General features: G+C 41.8%; 1 protein-coding gene across 3 annotated transcripts in view; it reads left to right on the top strand.

Annotated features, from left to right (window-relative positions):
* Positions 1–500: 500 nt before the first annotated feature.
* NEIL3 (nei like DNA glycosylase 3) overlaps positions 501–15,981 on the top strand; it is a 28,994-nt gene continuing 13,513 nt past the window's right edge. For 2 of the 3 annotated variants that reach the window (XM_068403093.1, XM_068403095.1), the window contains exons 1-4: positions 501–617; positions 3,936–4,051; positions 8,617–8,751; positions 9,844–10,057. In XM_068403093.1, coding sequence (XP_068259194.1) covers positions 501–617; positions 3,936–4,051; positions 8,617–8,751; positions 9,844–10,057 — 582 coding nt within the window. Of the gene's footprint in view, positions 618–637; positions 718–3,935; positions 4,052–8,616; positions 8,752–9,843; positions 10,058–15,981 lie in introns of those variants that run through there. The other variant, XM_068403094.1, reaches the window with a different exon arrangement.

Here is a 15,981-nt window from a genome sequence, read left to right as displayed (position 1 = left end):
TGAAGGGTCTCACAAAACAAAGCTCTTTGATTAACGTTCCCGCCCATGCAGAAGGTAGCCAAAGCTTACCACCAGCTGGCCGGGACTGGAAATGAAACAAGAGGCGGGTTAGGCCGGGCCCGCCTCTCTGGCCTTCCCCGGCCGGCGGCGGCCGCCCCTCCCCGCCTCCGTGAGAGGCCCCCGGCGCCGGACACTCCTCACCCAGCCCCGCGGCTGGACCTCGCCCGCCCGCAGAGCCCTTAAGGGCAGATCAGGAGCGTCCGTGGCGTTTCTTTCTGTCACGCTCGGCCGAACTCCGCCAGGGACCGCGGGCGTCCCCCGGCAGCTATAACAGCCCCGCGGGCTTGGCCCTCCGCTCACCGGGGCCGCCGGACGGAGGAGGAGGGGCGGCCGGGCGAAGGCGGGGCGGCCCGCGGCGCGGCAGCACCGCCCCCGAGCGAGCGGCAGATTTGAACGGAAGAGGCGGGCGGGCCCGGAGCGCTGGGCGGTGCTGGGCGGCCATGGTGGAGGGCCCGGGCTGTGCGCTCTACGGAGACAGGCTGCGGGCGCGGGTGCGGCGGGGACAGGCGGTGCGGAGCGTGCGGGGCAGCGCTCCGCCAGCCGGAGCCGGCGGCGCGGTGAGGGGCCGGGCCGGGGCAGCTGCCTCTCCTCAGCGGCCGGGCCGCGGGGCGCAGAGCTTGAGGTCCGGGGTGTGCGCCGTGGTAAAGGCCGCCCCAGGTTTGTGGGAGAGGAGGTGAATCTGGGAGCCGACCAGAGCCGCTGGGGTGCGAGGACGCGTGGCTGGCGGACCGGGGCGCGGAGCGGGATGGCTGGTGCGGCCGCCGCGGCCTCCCCGCCCCGCCCCCGGCTGCGGCAGAGCTCCTGCGCCTCAGCTGCCGTCGTCGGGGGCGGGGGGAGTGTCCGTGGATACTGTCTTAATTCTTCCTTTAAATTATAAAATATTCTTGTTATCAACATAATAAATAAACTTTAGCAGGTCGGATGTGTAAAGGGGTGCTGAAGCTGTAGAAACATAGTGGGATTTGGAAATAATGAGGGAAAGCTTTTAGAATTGCTCTTGTTCACTTAGGGTAAATTTTAGAGTATCGTTTAGCCTCAGGAAACCTACAGTACAAGGAAAATTATAGTAGCAGTTCCTAATTTTAATTTTTTCATAATCTCATGAGTCTGCACAAGTCTGAGTGAAACATGATGAGAGAGGTACATGTTAGCCTGCAGAAAAAGAGCTTTTAATTCTATATTTTTTTTTAATGGTTTTAATTAGACCAACTGTTTAAATAAATAAAGAATGTAGCATCTGCTGTCAGTGTGCACAGTATGTAATTTCTCGACTAGTTTTTATCCTTTCTGTTGGCAGCATAAAATCACCAATATAAAACCCTGCTGGGGCTTGTGAGACCTTCTGGTAGAAGGAGAAGTTGGGATGTTGGTGAGCAGGCTTAGCCGATGAGCTGTGAAGGTCCAGTCCTCTGGTTTTGATTACAGAGGTGGCTAGGGCTTTCTTTTCATGCCTGGTTTTGCTCAGCTGTGAGAAATTGTGCATTGCTTGTGTCTCAAGTAAGTAAATTGGATTCCTTCAGACAGAAAGTTGGGCAATTTTTCCCCACCTTCAGTGGGGAAAGTGTAAGGCAATGTAGGAGAGTTTGTGATTAAGGCTTAGTAAGATAGTACTTCAATGAAAGAACTATTTAAGAAAGAGCGTAGTTCAAGATAGTCTGTCTAGGGCCGTCAACACGTCAGTCTTTATAGGTTTGTATCTTTCAGGACTAAGCTTTTTGAAGTAAGGAGTTATGCTGCTATGGTATCAAAAAGAAATTTCATTCTCTGAAATAGATTGATGTTCATAACTTTGTACAGTATAAGTCATCTCAGGGCAGACTCTAGTCATTGGCAAATGACCATCACAAGGGTCTTGGGCTTTTTAAATCTCACAGTGGCTGCTAACTATGGCAAAAGCCTTGGCCGCTGCTGAAGACTACACTGTTTAAGAGAATCCATACTATGATGACTGTAAGGGCTCGCCTGATACTAAAGTGGTATGAATTTAACTTAAAATATTTTGAAAAAAAAAAAAAGTTGGTTTTCCATCTTGGTCACTTCTTCCTCTGGTTTAGTTTAAACACACTTCAGTGGCTTAAAACTAAAATAAACCTTGTTGCACACTGACTTACTTTAACACTTTTATTGGAAGGGATGAACTGTTTATGTGAGAGCAAAATTTTGCTTTCTTCATATTTTGATAATAGGCAAAGTAAATGGTGTTGATGTTATGCAAAAATATTTTTCTACTTGACAGAATAATAACCATAAAACCCTCTAAATGTATATCATTTCAAGGTAATAATACAGTGGGAGTAGCTCTGAAATTGCACTAACTAGCTGAAGCCTTGCTGATTTGCCAGACTCACTTTCATACATATTTGCATTGCAATTGAGTGTTGTGATTGAAGCACTGGTACACATATCTGTGCCTTGCAGTTAGGGCTCCCATGACAGTGAATATACTGCTTGCAGGTTTCAGCAGGGGCTGAATGGACCTTCTGGGGACCTTGAGATGCTGGTAAAGGGGATCTTGACAGGCTGAGAAAAATGGGCTGGCAAAAACTTAAATTCAGTGTTTGCAGGACTTGCAGAGACCTGCACTTGGAATAGAATAATGTCATGCAGTAGTACAGGCCTGACTGCTGGTCAGATGGAAAACAGCTCCACAGACAAAAAAAGGACCTAGGGCCCTATAGCAGCTGAGTCCAAGTCAGTAGCCTGCACTTCCAAGGAAGTGGGCCAGCCCCATATTGGGCTGTGCTAACAGTGGTATAGCCAGCAGGCTGAGGAGAGTGACTCTTATCTCTGTTCAGCACTTGTGAGGCTGTATCTGGATTACCGTGTCTGGTTTTCAAGTCCCTATTAGGAAAAAGATAACAACATACTAGAGACAGTCGCCTGGTGTGATTAGCAGGCTGAAGCACATGATGCACAAGGAGAGGCTCATAGAAATGGGTTTTATTGCTCTCTTCAGCTACCTGAAAGGCGTGTTTGGAGGAGACAGAGCTAGACTCGTCAGAGGTGCACAGTAGGAGGAGAGGCAGCAGGTGCAGGCGACAATAGGAGAAATTCTGGTTCGGTATGAGGAAAATTTTTCCATCATGACAGTAGTGAAGCCCTGGAACAAGGGTCCAGAGAGACGAGAGTCTCCATCCCTGGAGCTGACTGGACAAGGCCCTGGGCTGCATGATGTAAGTCAGTCCTGCTTTGAGCAGGTGTCTGGACCAGATAACCTGTAGAGGTCTCTTCTTATAATTTCAGTGGAGTTTCATGTGCTAAGCAAGGAAAGATTATTGCTTCAATCTCACAGTTCTCTTTTTCTGGACCTGTAGTAGTGTCCCACCTGCTGTTCAACATTTTCTGAGATTAGACTTTCAACTAGTAGGAAGAGAGAAATACCTCTGTGGGCTCAGAGGAGGCTTTTCTGTAATACACAATGCCCCACGTGAAACACCCAGAGCATATTATTAGCTTGGATAGAAACTCCAGCAAGAGGCATTTGGATAAGGATGTAGGTCTGGAAGTGGCAGAATTGACACTCTGCCAAGTATTTAATATTCAAACTACACCTATTTAGTTTACATCAGCCTGACACTCTTATTGTGAATTCATGACTTGAAGGAAAAGGCATAAAATACCCTGATAAAAGAGATGTATTGTTTCCATTTGGGAACGAATGAGCTAAGTTACGACAGCATTGGCAATAGTGACTCTCTGCTTCCTGGGTTAATAGCCTCATTGGTTTTGATAGAGCTGCTTAAGGAGAACAGGTTTAATATTGTCCAAGTTGGAAAATTAGTTCATACAGTTACTTGCTGAATGTGTACTGATGCTAGAATCAAAGTAGTATAAATTCTGTTTTAATCTTTGTGTGTGTGTGTACTCATTTTCAGACTGCTGCAAGGGAGGAGGGAACCTCTGGTCATGATTTCCTTATTGGACATGTTTACAGGGGTGTGGAGACATTGGGAAAGGAACTTTTTATGTATTTCGATCAGAAAGCTTTGAGGTAAGAGGCGAGAAAAAGGCTTCCTATGTGTTCAGACTGTATGGCTATTGAGGGGTTGTCTTGTTCTTGCTAATGTCAGTTTCAGAGATTTGAAAGTTAGTGTTATGGAGAAACTTCTCAGCAGCCTCCCTGCAGTGCTGGAAATACTGGATATACTCACTTACATTGTCACATAATTTACTGCTTTATTCTTAGTCTAAGATTCCATGTAATGGTATTTGAAAAGGACAGTTATTCCTTGAAATGCTTTGTTTCAAACAGGAAATTGCATTTTCTAGGGACAAAACTCAGAGAAGTACGTGCAGTTACAGCTACTTAATATCTTCCACTACAAACTGTACTTGCAGTTTCTTTTAACTTTCCTGAAGAAATTCAGACTGAGATTCTGTACTTAATTTTTCTGATTCAATTGCTCTGATAATAAACGAGTGAAAAAATTGCCAAACTTAAAATATTCTGTGTGTATACATTTATGCTGCCTTGCTTTCTTAAAGAATATTAACAACTCCTTGGCTTGGAACTATGGTTTGAAATTTGGCAGGTGAATGGTTCATCATAAATGTGCCTCTTAGCTTTCTCGTGAAACCATGACTCCTAGACAAATGGTAAAACTGCCAAATCGTTGGTTGTTCATGCTTTGCAGATCTTATTAGGGGTTTGTTGGCATGTTTAGGCTTTTGTCATACGCTTTAAAGCCTTGGAGATCTTGTACTAGCCACCAAGGTTGTCTTTGATATCTAGTTTACTTTTTCTAGTTCAATACGTTTCTGTACTGCAAAGTCAACTAAAATATCAGTCTAATCAAATGCAGTGTCATGGATTATTAAAAAATCCCCTCATTCTTTATGGTAATTAGTACAGAATACATAAATAAGGCCCTTATATTTAATAGATAAGGTTGGCATTTAATGCTTTTCTTTCAGCCTTCTAATCCTTCTAAATCTTTAAAAGGGAAAACAGCATCACTTCTACAGTGTAGTCTTTCTCACCTAGTGACTGATCTTGAACAATGTGATGTTTGTTCATTTAAAACTGATAATATCAACAAATACCTTATGATTCTGTGACATAATATTTTGCCAGTGGCACTGCTGTTACAGGAGGGAGATGGAATTGAAAATGCTTGGCTGCAAGTACAAGTTTACAGTGGTTGCATGCTGGATAAATAAAGGCAGTGATAATTACCTGTAATTACCTGGGATGATGTGTAGACTGATCTTTGGTAGCAGGGGCCTGCTGGTTATCAGATATAGTGCTCTATGCTTATTTCTCCTAGTGTTAGAGAAATGCAACTAGTCTTACAAGCATGTACCACTCTTTACATGACAATCCTACAAGTAGCTAGTAGGACAAGGACTGCATATATGTTTAAAATAACCCATATTTGTGAAGGATAGGATTATGGACCTAATCAGTTTCTCTTGCTTTATATTGTGCTTTATTAAATAGAAACAGAGCAGAAAAAGCAATTAAGAAGAAAAGTCAGTTATAAAGGAAGATTAAAAAAAAAAGGCAGGGGAGGTAACTGATACAGATGTTAGCCTTTTTTAAATTACTATTGAATGTATTACAAATTTATTGGATAAGCAAAGGAGTAAATTATACAATAAGAAAACATTGTTTCATCAGACTGAATTACCTTATCAGAAGAAAACGCTATTACTAAGGAATGTAAGTAAACATTTTGCAAACGTTCTCTTCAAAGAGAAAGAAAATGTGGCCAAGTTCTAGTATGGAAAATATAATCCTTTGACCCTGAAAGGTCTTAAATGATTCTTAAGCATCTTACAGCAGTCTAAGATTGGCTGCCAGGATTGTTATTGGGAGAGGAAATAAGGAGTACACCTTCAAAGGATGTATTATTTCTTTACTAAAGCTAACTCTCAAATATAGGACTTCCTTGTCATGAGGAGGGTTACTGATATACAGATTCTGTATCTGTACATAGTTTCTTAACATAACAAATCTGCTGTGATTACCTGTAAAAAGCTGGTAGTCATGCTGAAATAATGTTAGTCAGACATGTCTTGTGAAAGGGCCATGAAGGGTTATTAACTCATTTTATGTGCCTGGATTTTCTCAAGTGGGGAATGACTGCCTGGTGGGAGAAGATAACCTGGCCATGAAATTGTTTTGTGCAGTTTGGCTACTGCTTGCCTGACTTGCAAATGAGGAGGATACTTCTGAAGTGTTGCCATGTTGTGGATAGCAATTAGCAAATGAAGTTCAGTATATTTGCAGTCCATGGTGGGCAGTAGAAGCTTTTTTTTTTTTTTTTGAGTACAAATGAGCAATGACACTTTCTGAATAAATTAGTACTACTTTTTGATGTCCATTTAAACAAGGACATTAAACTCACTGAAGAAAGTCAAGGTTTTTTGGAAAATCTGAGGATTTTTTTTTTTCAATTTTGCCTTGAAAGTCACTTAAATAATCAATGGAAGTGGAAAAAAACCCCTCTGATACTCATGAGTTGTGCAGGAGAGACTTGTGTGGACTGCATGTTTTGCCATGGAAATTATAAAGTTATGTGAGAGAGGTTGTCCTGGGTTTAGTTTCTGTAGTGTGCTATTAATGTAAATTTGCAGTGATAAATTATTTAGAAAAGTTTATGAAAATTGATAACGCACATATGTTTTTGCCTAACTGAAAACAGACAAAAATATTCTTAGGAAAGAGATAATTGTTGACTCCAAATCCCTTAAAGGAAAGACATCCACTGTCTTGACTGGAAATTACATCTTGGCCCTTAGAACTGGATAATATGAATCATCACTGTTTTTTTACATGTCCATATAATAGCTTGACTGTGCTGCTACTAATCTTTTATTTTCATGGGGAAAAATGTTTTAAATAAATCAGATCCTTACAATATTGTGTAGCACTAAATAGTTCTAAGAACTCACCTTTTTACTTTAAAACAACAACACATCAACTCCTTACTAGTGTCTATCATTGAATAACAGATCCTAGGTTTAATTAGCATGGCCTTTCTATTTGTAATTAAAATGAGAAGATTTCTGTTTTGCCCTATTTCAGGACATCAAAGGTAATGAAACATGTTGGAGAGAAATATTGTAAATTTCTTAAGGCTTTTGAATGTAAGTGTGTAGTGATGACTCAGTTATTTTTTCTAGTCATAAACTTACGAGTCACTAAGGTAGCTAATTGTGATTATTAATGCTTCTTTTAAACAGTGTACTGGAGCTTGGTAAATGAAACCATCAGCTAATGTGGATGCTATTTCTTTTAAAAAAACTTTCTGGAAGCATTTAGTGCGTTTCATTTGGTAGCAAGATGCAAGAGTTTGGTTTAAAAAGAAATTTGACTCGGTTTAAAAAGAAATTTGACTAGTTAAGCCTGCGCAGTAGTATTCATGGCACTTGAGAATTGGAAATGGCTATTGAAAATAAAAGTGGCTGAAATAACTATATCAACTGAACTGACCTGAAAAAAAGAGTGTTTTGGAAAGACACAGGTTTTTAAAAACTGAACAAAATGAATAAATGCTATGAGGAAGTTACATAAAGAGTTGACTTTAAGACTATGCTTAATGAATTGTTTTCTTAACCTATATGTAAATGTTTAAAATGCCTATTCTTCCTGAAATGTAACAAAGAGGGGTTAAAAGGAAATATACACCTGATGTTTCATTTCCTTGGTCATTTGTGTAGTTCGATCTGTTAAATCTTTTTGTAGCTACAAAATAATCCACCTTTTCTGATATACAATACATAGAAGTAGGTACTCCCTCTGTTTTATGGGTTTTTTTTAGGACTTGAAGGTACCAGGTGAATTTGTAATAAATAAAATGTATGAGACCATAGTCAAACTTGTCCTTTGCTCAAGTATACTAGCTCCCAGTAGAATATATTATAAAATGTAAGACTCTCAAAGCATTAGTGATCTGTAAAAGGAATGCTTGAAAGAGTCTGTTCCACTCCTTTGCCATCTGTGCATTTTTCAGTTTATTTCTTTTATTAATTTTTAATTGACCTGCAGGTTTTGCCTTGGTTGTAGGCAAAGAAAAGCAGAAAACAACATATGGCAGATGTTGATTACTTTCTTTATGGTGTTACTGGAAGTAGCTTTGATATGATAAGTGTTGGCAATGTGAGGACTGAAATCTTTCCTTTCATACCAGGTGACTTCTGCCTGATTTAACAGAAAATTATCTGGTAAAGTAGCTTCATTTCTTTCGGCCTCCCTGAGGACTTAAGAACCTATGTTGGAAGACCAGCATGTCAAGTGAAAAATTCTAAATGCAATACACCAGAAAAGTGTGTTACTTAATGATCAGATTTGACTTCTGTACAATGAATTATGAAGACCACTGGAAAACTGCTATGTTTTGGAGTGTTTCTGATTCGGGGAGGGTTCTTCTCTGGGATTTGAGCACTATGTAAGCAAGTAGTTTATTGCTGTGTTACTATTAATGGCTAGAATTAATGTACATACTGACTTGGTTAGGTAAGAATAGTTCATAACTTCAAAAAATAGACTAGTGTGATGCTTGGAAACATTGTTAAGATAAAATACCCATAAGAACTCTCTCTCTTTCCCAGGATTCACTTTGGTATGAACGGTTCCATGTGTATTAATCCTGATGGAAGCAAAGACACAAATGGAGTGCTACCAGTTTTGGAGATACAGCTTACAGAGAATACTGTTTGGTTTTTTGAGGTGACAGTAGAGTATAGGTAAAGCAGAAGCTAACCAAATTAAACATAGCTTGGTTTATTTCTTTTTATAACATTCTTTTAAGAACACAGTGAAAAATCACACACAACTTTTTAAGTGCTTGGATGAAAGCCATCATAGGCACAAAGAAACAAAACAAAACTTTCTAAACATATATTTATTGGTATGGTAATTTAATTTTGTTACTTTTGTATCAGAATTTACATATAGTTAAAGTAATTCTGTGCCATAGCCTCATTAGTGTCGAGACTGGGAATGAAAGTTGAATTTAATTCCATCCTTAGATCTGAATACTGAACCCCATTGCTCCTTTAATTTCCACATAAGTCTTACTTCCTTAGCAAGACTAAGGATCTGTGACAATTACTGGTTTCAAATTTTTATGTTCCCAAGGTTGTGTTTTTATTTTTGTTTTCTTTTTAGAAACAAATTGGTATAATTGTTCTAATTGACTATTAAGTAGATATTTTTGTCCATCAGCATCGTACTTCTCACTGCTAATAAAAATAACATAGCAAGCTTGATTTTAAAGCATTTGACGCTCTTGGGTGAAAAGGAGCAAGTAAATTTAAGTAACGTATATTTAATATTACAGAACATAAAAACTTACCTGAGCCTGAGACTTCTTGTACTGTATTATTTAGAAACTATTTTTTCTTCAATTTACGATTATGCTTAACCTAATAAAATCAAGGTTTAAGAAAATACAGGTTTTATTGTCATGTTGTAACTACTGGACCACGTAAACATAGTTAGTTATGGCTGATGGTACAAACACATGGTCTTTCCACGTTGGAAGTAGTTTTAAAGCAAGGACCTGGCAATTATTTTTTGAACTAATATGAACAAAATTAGGATGATTTATTGTATGTTGGACCAGATAGATGTTCCATGCATATGTCATTGACCTGGTTTAGGTGGGGGTGGTTAATGTAATTTCTGTGCCTCTTCCTGTCACTGGTATTTTCATGGTTTCTGTTATCTGCATATAATGTTCTGTTATACTTTCATGTATTGTTTTTAAAACCATACTGCTATATTAGCATATAATTAGAACAAGCCCTAAATCTTAATGTATTTTTCTCTTCCAGAAATGCAGCTGAGAGTGAGCGGAAAGTGAGAATGATGGAAAGCCTGGATGTCTGTTCTCCAAAGTTTAGCTTCTTAAGAGCAGAAAGTGAGATTAAGCAGCAGAAAACCCGCATGTTGTGTGATGTGTTACTGGATCAAGCAGTATTACCTGGAGTGGGGAATATCATAAAAAATGAAGCACTGTTTGACAGTGGTCTCCATCCAGCTGTTAAGGTGGGTGAAATGTCTCAAGATGGTTTTTAATGACACCAAAGTATTAAGAATGTAAATACTTGTTATATAACATCTTGTCATCCTCTTACCTTTGTTTTATCATCTGTCATTTCTTTAGTTATTCTAAGACACTAAATTAATGTTTTATCATTATAACTGGAGATATTTGTCATGGCATTCCTTGGAACCTCTTGCTGCTACTCCTGCCTCACAGAGTGGACTTACTTTGTGGGGCTAAGCCTTCTGACAACTTGAAACCTCTCCTTAGTAGGGAATTCACTGAACTTTCAAATCCTGACTTTGTCTGGCATCCTGTTGTGCTATCATTAAATTGTCAGCCTATAAATAATGGAAAGTGAAGAGTGCTCAGGTTTTCTTTGTTCAGTTACTACCCAGAATAGTTTATGTGGTAGAGTTGATTATTTTTGCAGCTGCTTGTTCTACTTTCTGTCCCGCTAGCTGGCATCATTTGCTTTTCTACCATTGTTTACTGTACTTTTTTTGGTTAAGGTCCTCAAGCGTGAGTCGCCAAACTTTGGTTGAAAAGAAGTCTGATGTTTGCAAAACAGATTGAGATTACACAGAATGTAAAGGAAATCTGGTGAAGATAGTAGCAGAAGGGTTTTTTTTAAACGTAATTTTTCTGAAAGTTCTTCATAGGATCAGTCTGGATTTTAATTGTATGTGCAATGTGAGCTGGCAGAGGAATGAAAAATGTGTCTTAAAATATTGAATTGTTAACAGAAATGTATTTGGTTGATAAGTCTTTCTAGTTGTGATGCCTTTGGCTCAAGTATTCATCCTGAAGATCTCTCACAGGAAAGAGCCTCTGATGATAGATAGGCCATATCATAATCCACAAGGAAATTAAGAGGGAACGAAGAGTTGTTAACTCCACATGATTCCTGTGATCAGGAACTCTTATGTGGAGGCTTGGTTAAGTGAGAGGGGGCATGATTTCATGCTTCTGAGCAATCTGAGCAATCCAGGCTCTGAGCAAGAGTTAGGCCCGGAGCGAGTCACCTTGGACTCTCCTTGAACGCTGCAAAAATGCAACAAAACAAGAACTTGGCAGTTGTAACAAACAGATAAGAGAAACAGGAAAAGGGGAGGGGGTGCTCATCGCTCCGTGTATCTAAAATTATAGACCAATCGTATATGCTACTAGTACACGTGGACAGCAAGGCTTTACCAATGGAAACGCGGGCTTTGGTGCGTGATCAGCGTGCTCTCTGCTTAGAGTCTATATATATCCTGTACGTGTAATCATTAAACGGAGAACTTCCATACTCATATTGGGATTGTGTCATTACTCTGGGACCGTCGCCCAGCACCCAAGAGCCGCGCCCTCGACTTCCCCTTTTCTTCAACTGGTAGCAGAGGATGGTTACCACGGAGCAAAAGGACATCCTTCTCGCCGCGAGCTCAATTCCATAACTGCGGTAGGCAGAATTTTTTGGAGGGTGCTGGGAAAGGACGGCTGGGAGGGTGCTGCTTGGGTCTCTAAGGCAGAGCAGACCTGGAAGAGCTGATCACTCCACTCCCAGAAATTGGTGCTGCTTGAAAGAAAAGGTAGAGCAGACACTGGTTGGTGCTGTGCCGGCCGACAGACACCAAAACGGGGGGCAGCTATGGAGATAGAAGCTGCCTCCGCGTTGCTCATTAGTATTCTCTCTAAGAGAGGGATTGAGACAACGATAAAACAACTAATTAAATTGATAAAACTGGGACAGCGCTGGGGATGTTTTAAGGACACGGCGCTTGTATTCTCTGTGGAGGAATGGAGAGAAATGGGGGAGATGATGTGGAAAAAGACTATTGATAAAGATCCTGAAGAAAAGGAGGTGAAGGAAGTGAGCAGATTGTGGCAGAATGTGATAGAGACTCTTAAAAGCATGAAGGCAGAGAGGGAGGTCGCCTGTACAGCAGCTCAGATGCTGGCAGTCCCTACTTCCCCTATAAAGAAGGTGAAAGTTCCTGGGGCTGTAGCGCGATTTTTTGGGCTACCAGCGGTTAAAGGTATGTTGGCCCCGATTCAGCCATCTGTCACTGCAGCTCGGGCTGCAATAGAACCGGGATTTAGCACTGAGCAGCTACGCAGCAGCACTCTGAAAGCAGAAGTTCAGGAGAAAGAGGAAGTTAGTGCTCAGAGAGCCAGCAGCTCAACTGACAGAAAGAAGGAAGTGCAAGAGGAGGAGGAGAGGGAGGAGTGGCCGGCTCCTCCTGACCCTGCCCAGTTGCTGGGTCTGGGAGGAGAGAAAGACAGGCCCCCTCCTTCCGCCCCCCCGCTAATTCCTCCACCCCCCTCATCCTCTGACTCATCACGGTCTGCAACGCCACTGCCACATGACTATGGGAAGCCGGAAACGGACATTGCTAAAGCATTGCAACAACTAACGGAGGGACTGAAAGATTTAAAGACAGCCGCAACAATCGGGAGCGTTTGCTCCAGGATTACAAAACAGGGACAATACCAACAATGTCCCACCCCCACCTGCACCACATGCACCAAGGTGGAGCGGAGTGATTCGTGATGCCATCCTGGAGGGACAGTGGAGCGCAGTAGCTGATTTGGGTGGAATAGGAGCATTCCCTGTGGTACAGCAGAATGGAGCAGCTACCTGGGAACCGATTGATTGGAAAATCCTTTAACAAGCAAAGGCGGCAGTTACACAATATGGAGTGAAATCAGACGCTACAAGGAATATAGTTTCCTGGATTTTTTCTGCTGATCTTTTGTGCCCACACGACTCCCGGAATTTAATGAAACTTGCTAACACCTACCCAATTCCTTTTGTGGGGGTCGGAATGGGCACAACGAGCAGTCAATGAAGCTGCACGGAGAAGGGCTGATCCGAATGACCCGTTGCATGGTATAACTATGGACATTCTTACAGGACAGGGGAATTATTCCTCAGTTGAGACTGAACAGGAGGACAAGAAGGAGGGTAAACCTGCTTCGTATCCACCTTTACCGGATTCGCCGTTTCCTGGGTCTGTTGAACAAAGTTTACATTCCGGCACTAAACGACCACTGTTAAAGTCTCCAGTTACGGAGCCAGCAGTGCCAGAGTCACAAGGACTTAAAGGACTGTTACCATCACGAAATGGACACGAACTTGACATGACAGAGCTTGGTAGAGGACTGGAAGAATTAAAGACGGAACTGCAGCAGCACCGTTCAGCCAACACCTCGAGACACGTGGCTCTGTCTCCACCAAACCCACCTCTGTGTTCGGGACAAGTATTAGGGCCAGCTCAACCTCCTTTGTAATTCCCTACTCCACCTTTAGATCAGGGCGGGGGTGGAGGTCTGCGTCCATCTGGTAATGTGGGAGGTGAGGGAGAGGATCAGCGTCCGCCCGTGAATACAGGGGAAGGCGGGGAAGGAGTGAAATGGAAAGGGAGCATTCGAGATGCGTTATTAGAAGAAGTTATAATTCCACAAGCGTATCAGGTGATTGTGGGTGCGGGTCCTGAGGGAAGAAATATTTGGCAACCATTAGATTGGAAAATTGTAAAAGAAGCATTGTTACTACAGTTAGCGAGGGACAACACAGATGAGGACTGCAGGAAAATTATTACAGGGATGGCGAATCGTGACCCCACTTTAACCGAGCTGATGGATGCTTGTGGGAAAGTAGGAAATACCACATTTCAGATGGAGCATTTAGCAAAAACTTTTGCGGTGACAGTTAAAGTAGTTCATTGTTGTTATACATGCGAACAAGAAGGTCACTTTAAGAAAAACTGCCTTGAGAAATCGAAGCTGAATGGGAGAGATAACTCTGTTTTGATGTGTCTTTGCTGTGAGAAGCTGAGGCATTTTGTGAAACTGTACAGATCCAAGTACAAGGCTCAAGGTCAGCTGATAACAACCAGCTGCAGAATACAGGGAAACTGGAGAAAGGCCAGGCTTAAGCAGTCAGCTCGCAGCCCAAACGACAGTGAAACACAGAGGTACAGCAACTGATTACAGAAATAGAAAGCAGGCTACATTCCAAATTCGTTCATCGTATTGATTTGAATCAGGAAATACAAATTATCACTTTGTTTGATAGGCAAATTCCGTATGCAATAATTGGTCAATGGAATTCAGAATGATCAAATTCGTTACAGAGCTATTGGCACAGATTATCATCAAAGGTCGGATGCGATGTCGAGAGCTTGTGGCCACAGATCCTGCATTACTAACCGTTCCTATTACAGCTCAATACTTTGAGTGGTGTATGGCCTTATAGGACTTTACTGAACAATTGTTAACACATCTGCCAAAAGATAAAAAGCTACAGTTTATTTACAAACAGGAGGGAAATCAAGTGTCCAGTGTGTATGAGTAACATATGGGGTATTGAATGTGACCCATGGGTTTTGCGTAGGTGTTTTACATGTGATAAGAGGTTTTGGAAGAGAGTGTCATATGCATGTCGATGGTGTAGGAGGTGTCTAAAAGAACAGACAGAGTTGGGAAACGAAGTGCTAAAAGCAGGTACAGAACCGTTGACTGAGGAAGAATATCAATTCTGTCAAGCAGGGTGGTTTAATAATACGTGTATTTTGGGGGAAGTAGTCTTACTGGTGGATATTGAATGTAGTAATGGTAATTGCATACCAGTGGAGTGGGAAGTTGAAAGAAGGAAGTGGGAGAAGACGAAAAAGGAGTGTGAGAAGCGAAGGGCAAAATGGGCCAAAAGAAATTCAGACTGGTCTGGTCCCTCTTAATCCTGTTACCTCTGTTAGTGGCACATGATACTGTGTATCATCCCAAAACACCTTGGGAAGGCAGTAACAATATCTGGGTTACACTAATGAAAACACTGAATCAAACGCAATTTTGTGCCTCTTTAGCTCAGCCTGAACAACCCTTCCACACCTGTTTAGTGGGGATGCCCCTAAACAGATCAGCGAGTAAAGAGGTGCTAACAGGACGAAGTGAGGCTTTACAAACAAAGTGTAAAACAGCAGTAAAATGCATCAACAGTTGGGACGTATGGGATGACTTATTACCAGTCAGTCCACTAGAGCCCCAAGAATTGGATATATTGGGGACTCTAGGGGCAGAGGCTTGTGTCTTTTTTAATTATTCTGAAGGTCGTAACTATACGGACTGGAACAACGGCACTGGGAAACAAAATGTAACCCCTAGTGGTGAAGTATGGAGAAATGACTCTGTCTGGTGTCACCGGACCTATGGAAAAGAGGGGGAAGGACCGAACCCAGGCACTCAGTGGCAGATTCTAGACATTAAATTTCCTAGAAAGCTACCAAAAGGTCTATTCCTAATTTGTGGAGACCAGGCCTGGCCTGGTCTGCCCAGCAAAAAGATAGGAGGTCCATGTACATTGGGTAAATTAAGCCTACTAATGCCCTCTCAAAAATTGATATTAAATCACACTCAATTACACCGCCTTAGACAAAGGCGGAGCACGTCCTCGTTTCGTGAGGACTGCCAGGAGGAGGTAGAGTTATGGTCAAAAACGGAAGCAATCTTCGCGTCTTTCCTTGCACCGGGGGTTGCTTCGGCGCATGCCATAGCGCAGTTAAGAAGGCTAACTTGTTGGAGTGGAAAAAGGGTCAATGAGACTTCCAAGGTCCTAGGAGCCTTGGCAAATGATGTTGATAGTGTTAGGCATGCAACTTTGCAAAATAGAACTGCCATAGACTTTCTTTTGCTTATGCATGGACATGGATGTCAGGATTTTGATGGGATGTGTTGCATGGATTTGAATGACTCTTCCCAGTCCATTCACAGACAGATTCAAGACTTGATGAGCTCGACGAGCAAATTACAAGAACGTCATGGGTTTCTGGATAATTGGCTTGGTAGTTTTGGAATTGGAGGGTGGTTGATGGATTTGATAAAAATGCTTATTATGGGAGCGCTTATAATCATGGTTATTTTGCTAATAGTGCCTTGCTTATTT

This window comes from Nyctibius grandis, chromosome 6 (assembly GCF_013368605.1).
Source record: "Nyctibius grandis isolate bNycGra1 chromosome 6, bNycGra1.pri, whole genome shotgun sequence".
Classification (NCBI taxonomy): domain Eukaryota; kingdom Metazoa; phylum Chordata; class Aves; order Nyctibiiformes; family Nyctibiidae; genus Nyctibius; species Nyctibius grandis.
The sequence above is the reverse complement of the archived record's forward strand: the minus strand, read 5'-3'. Positions and strand labels throughout refer to the sequence as shown.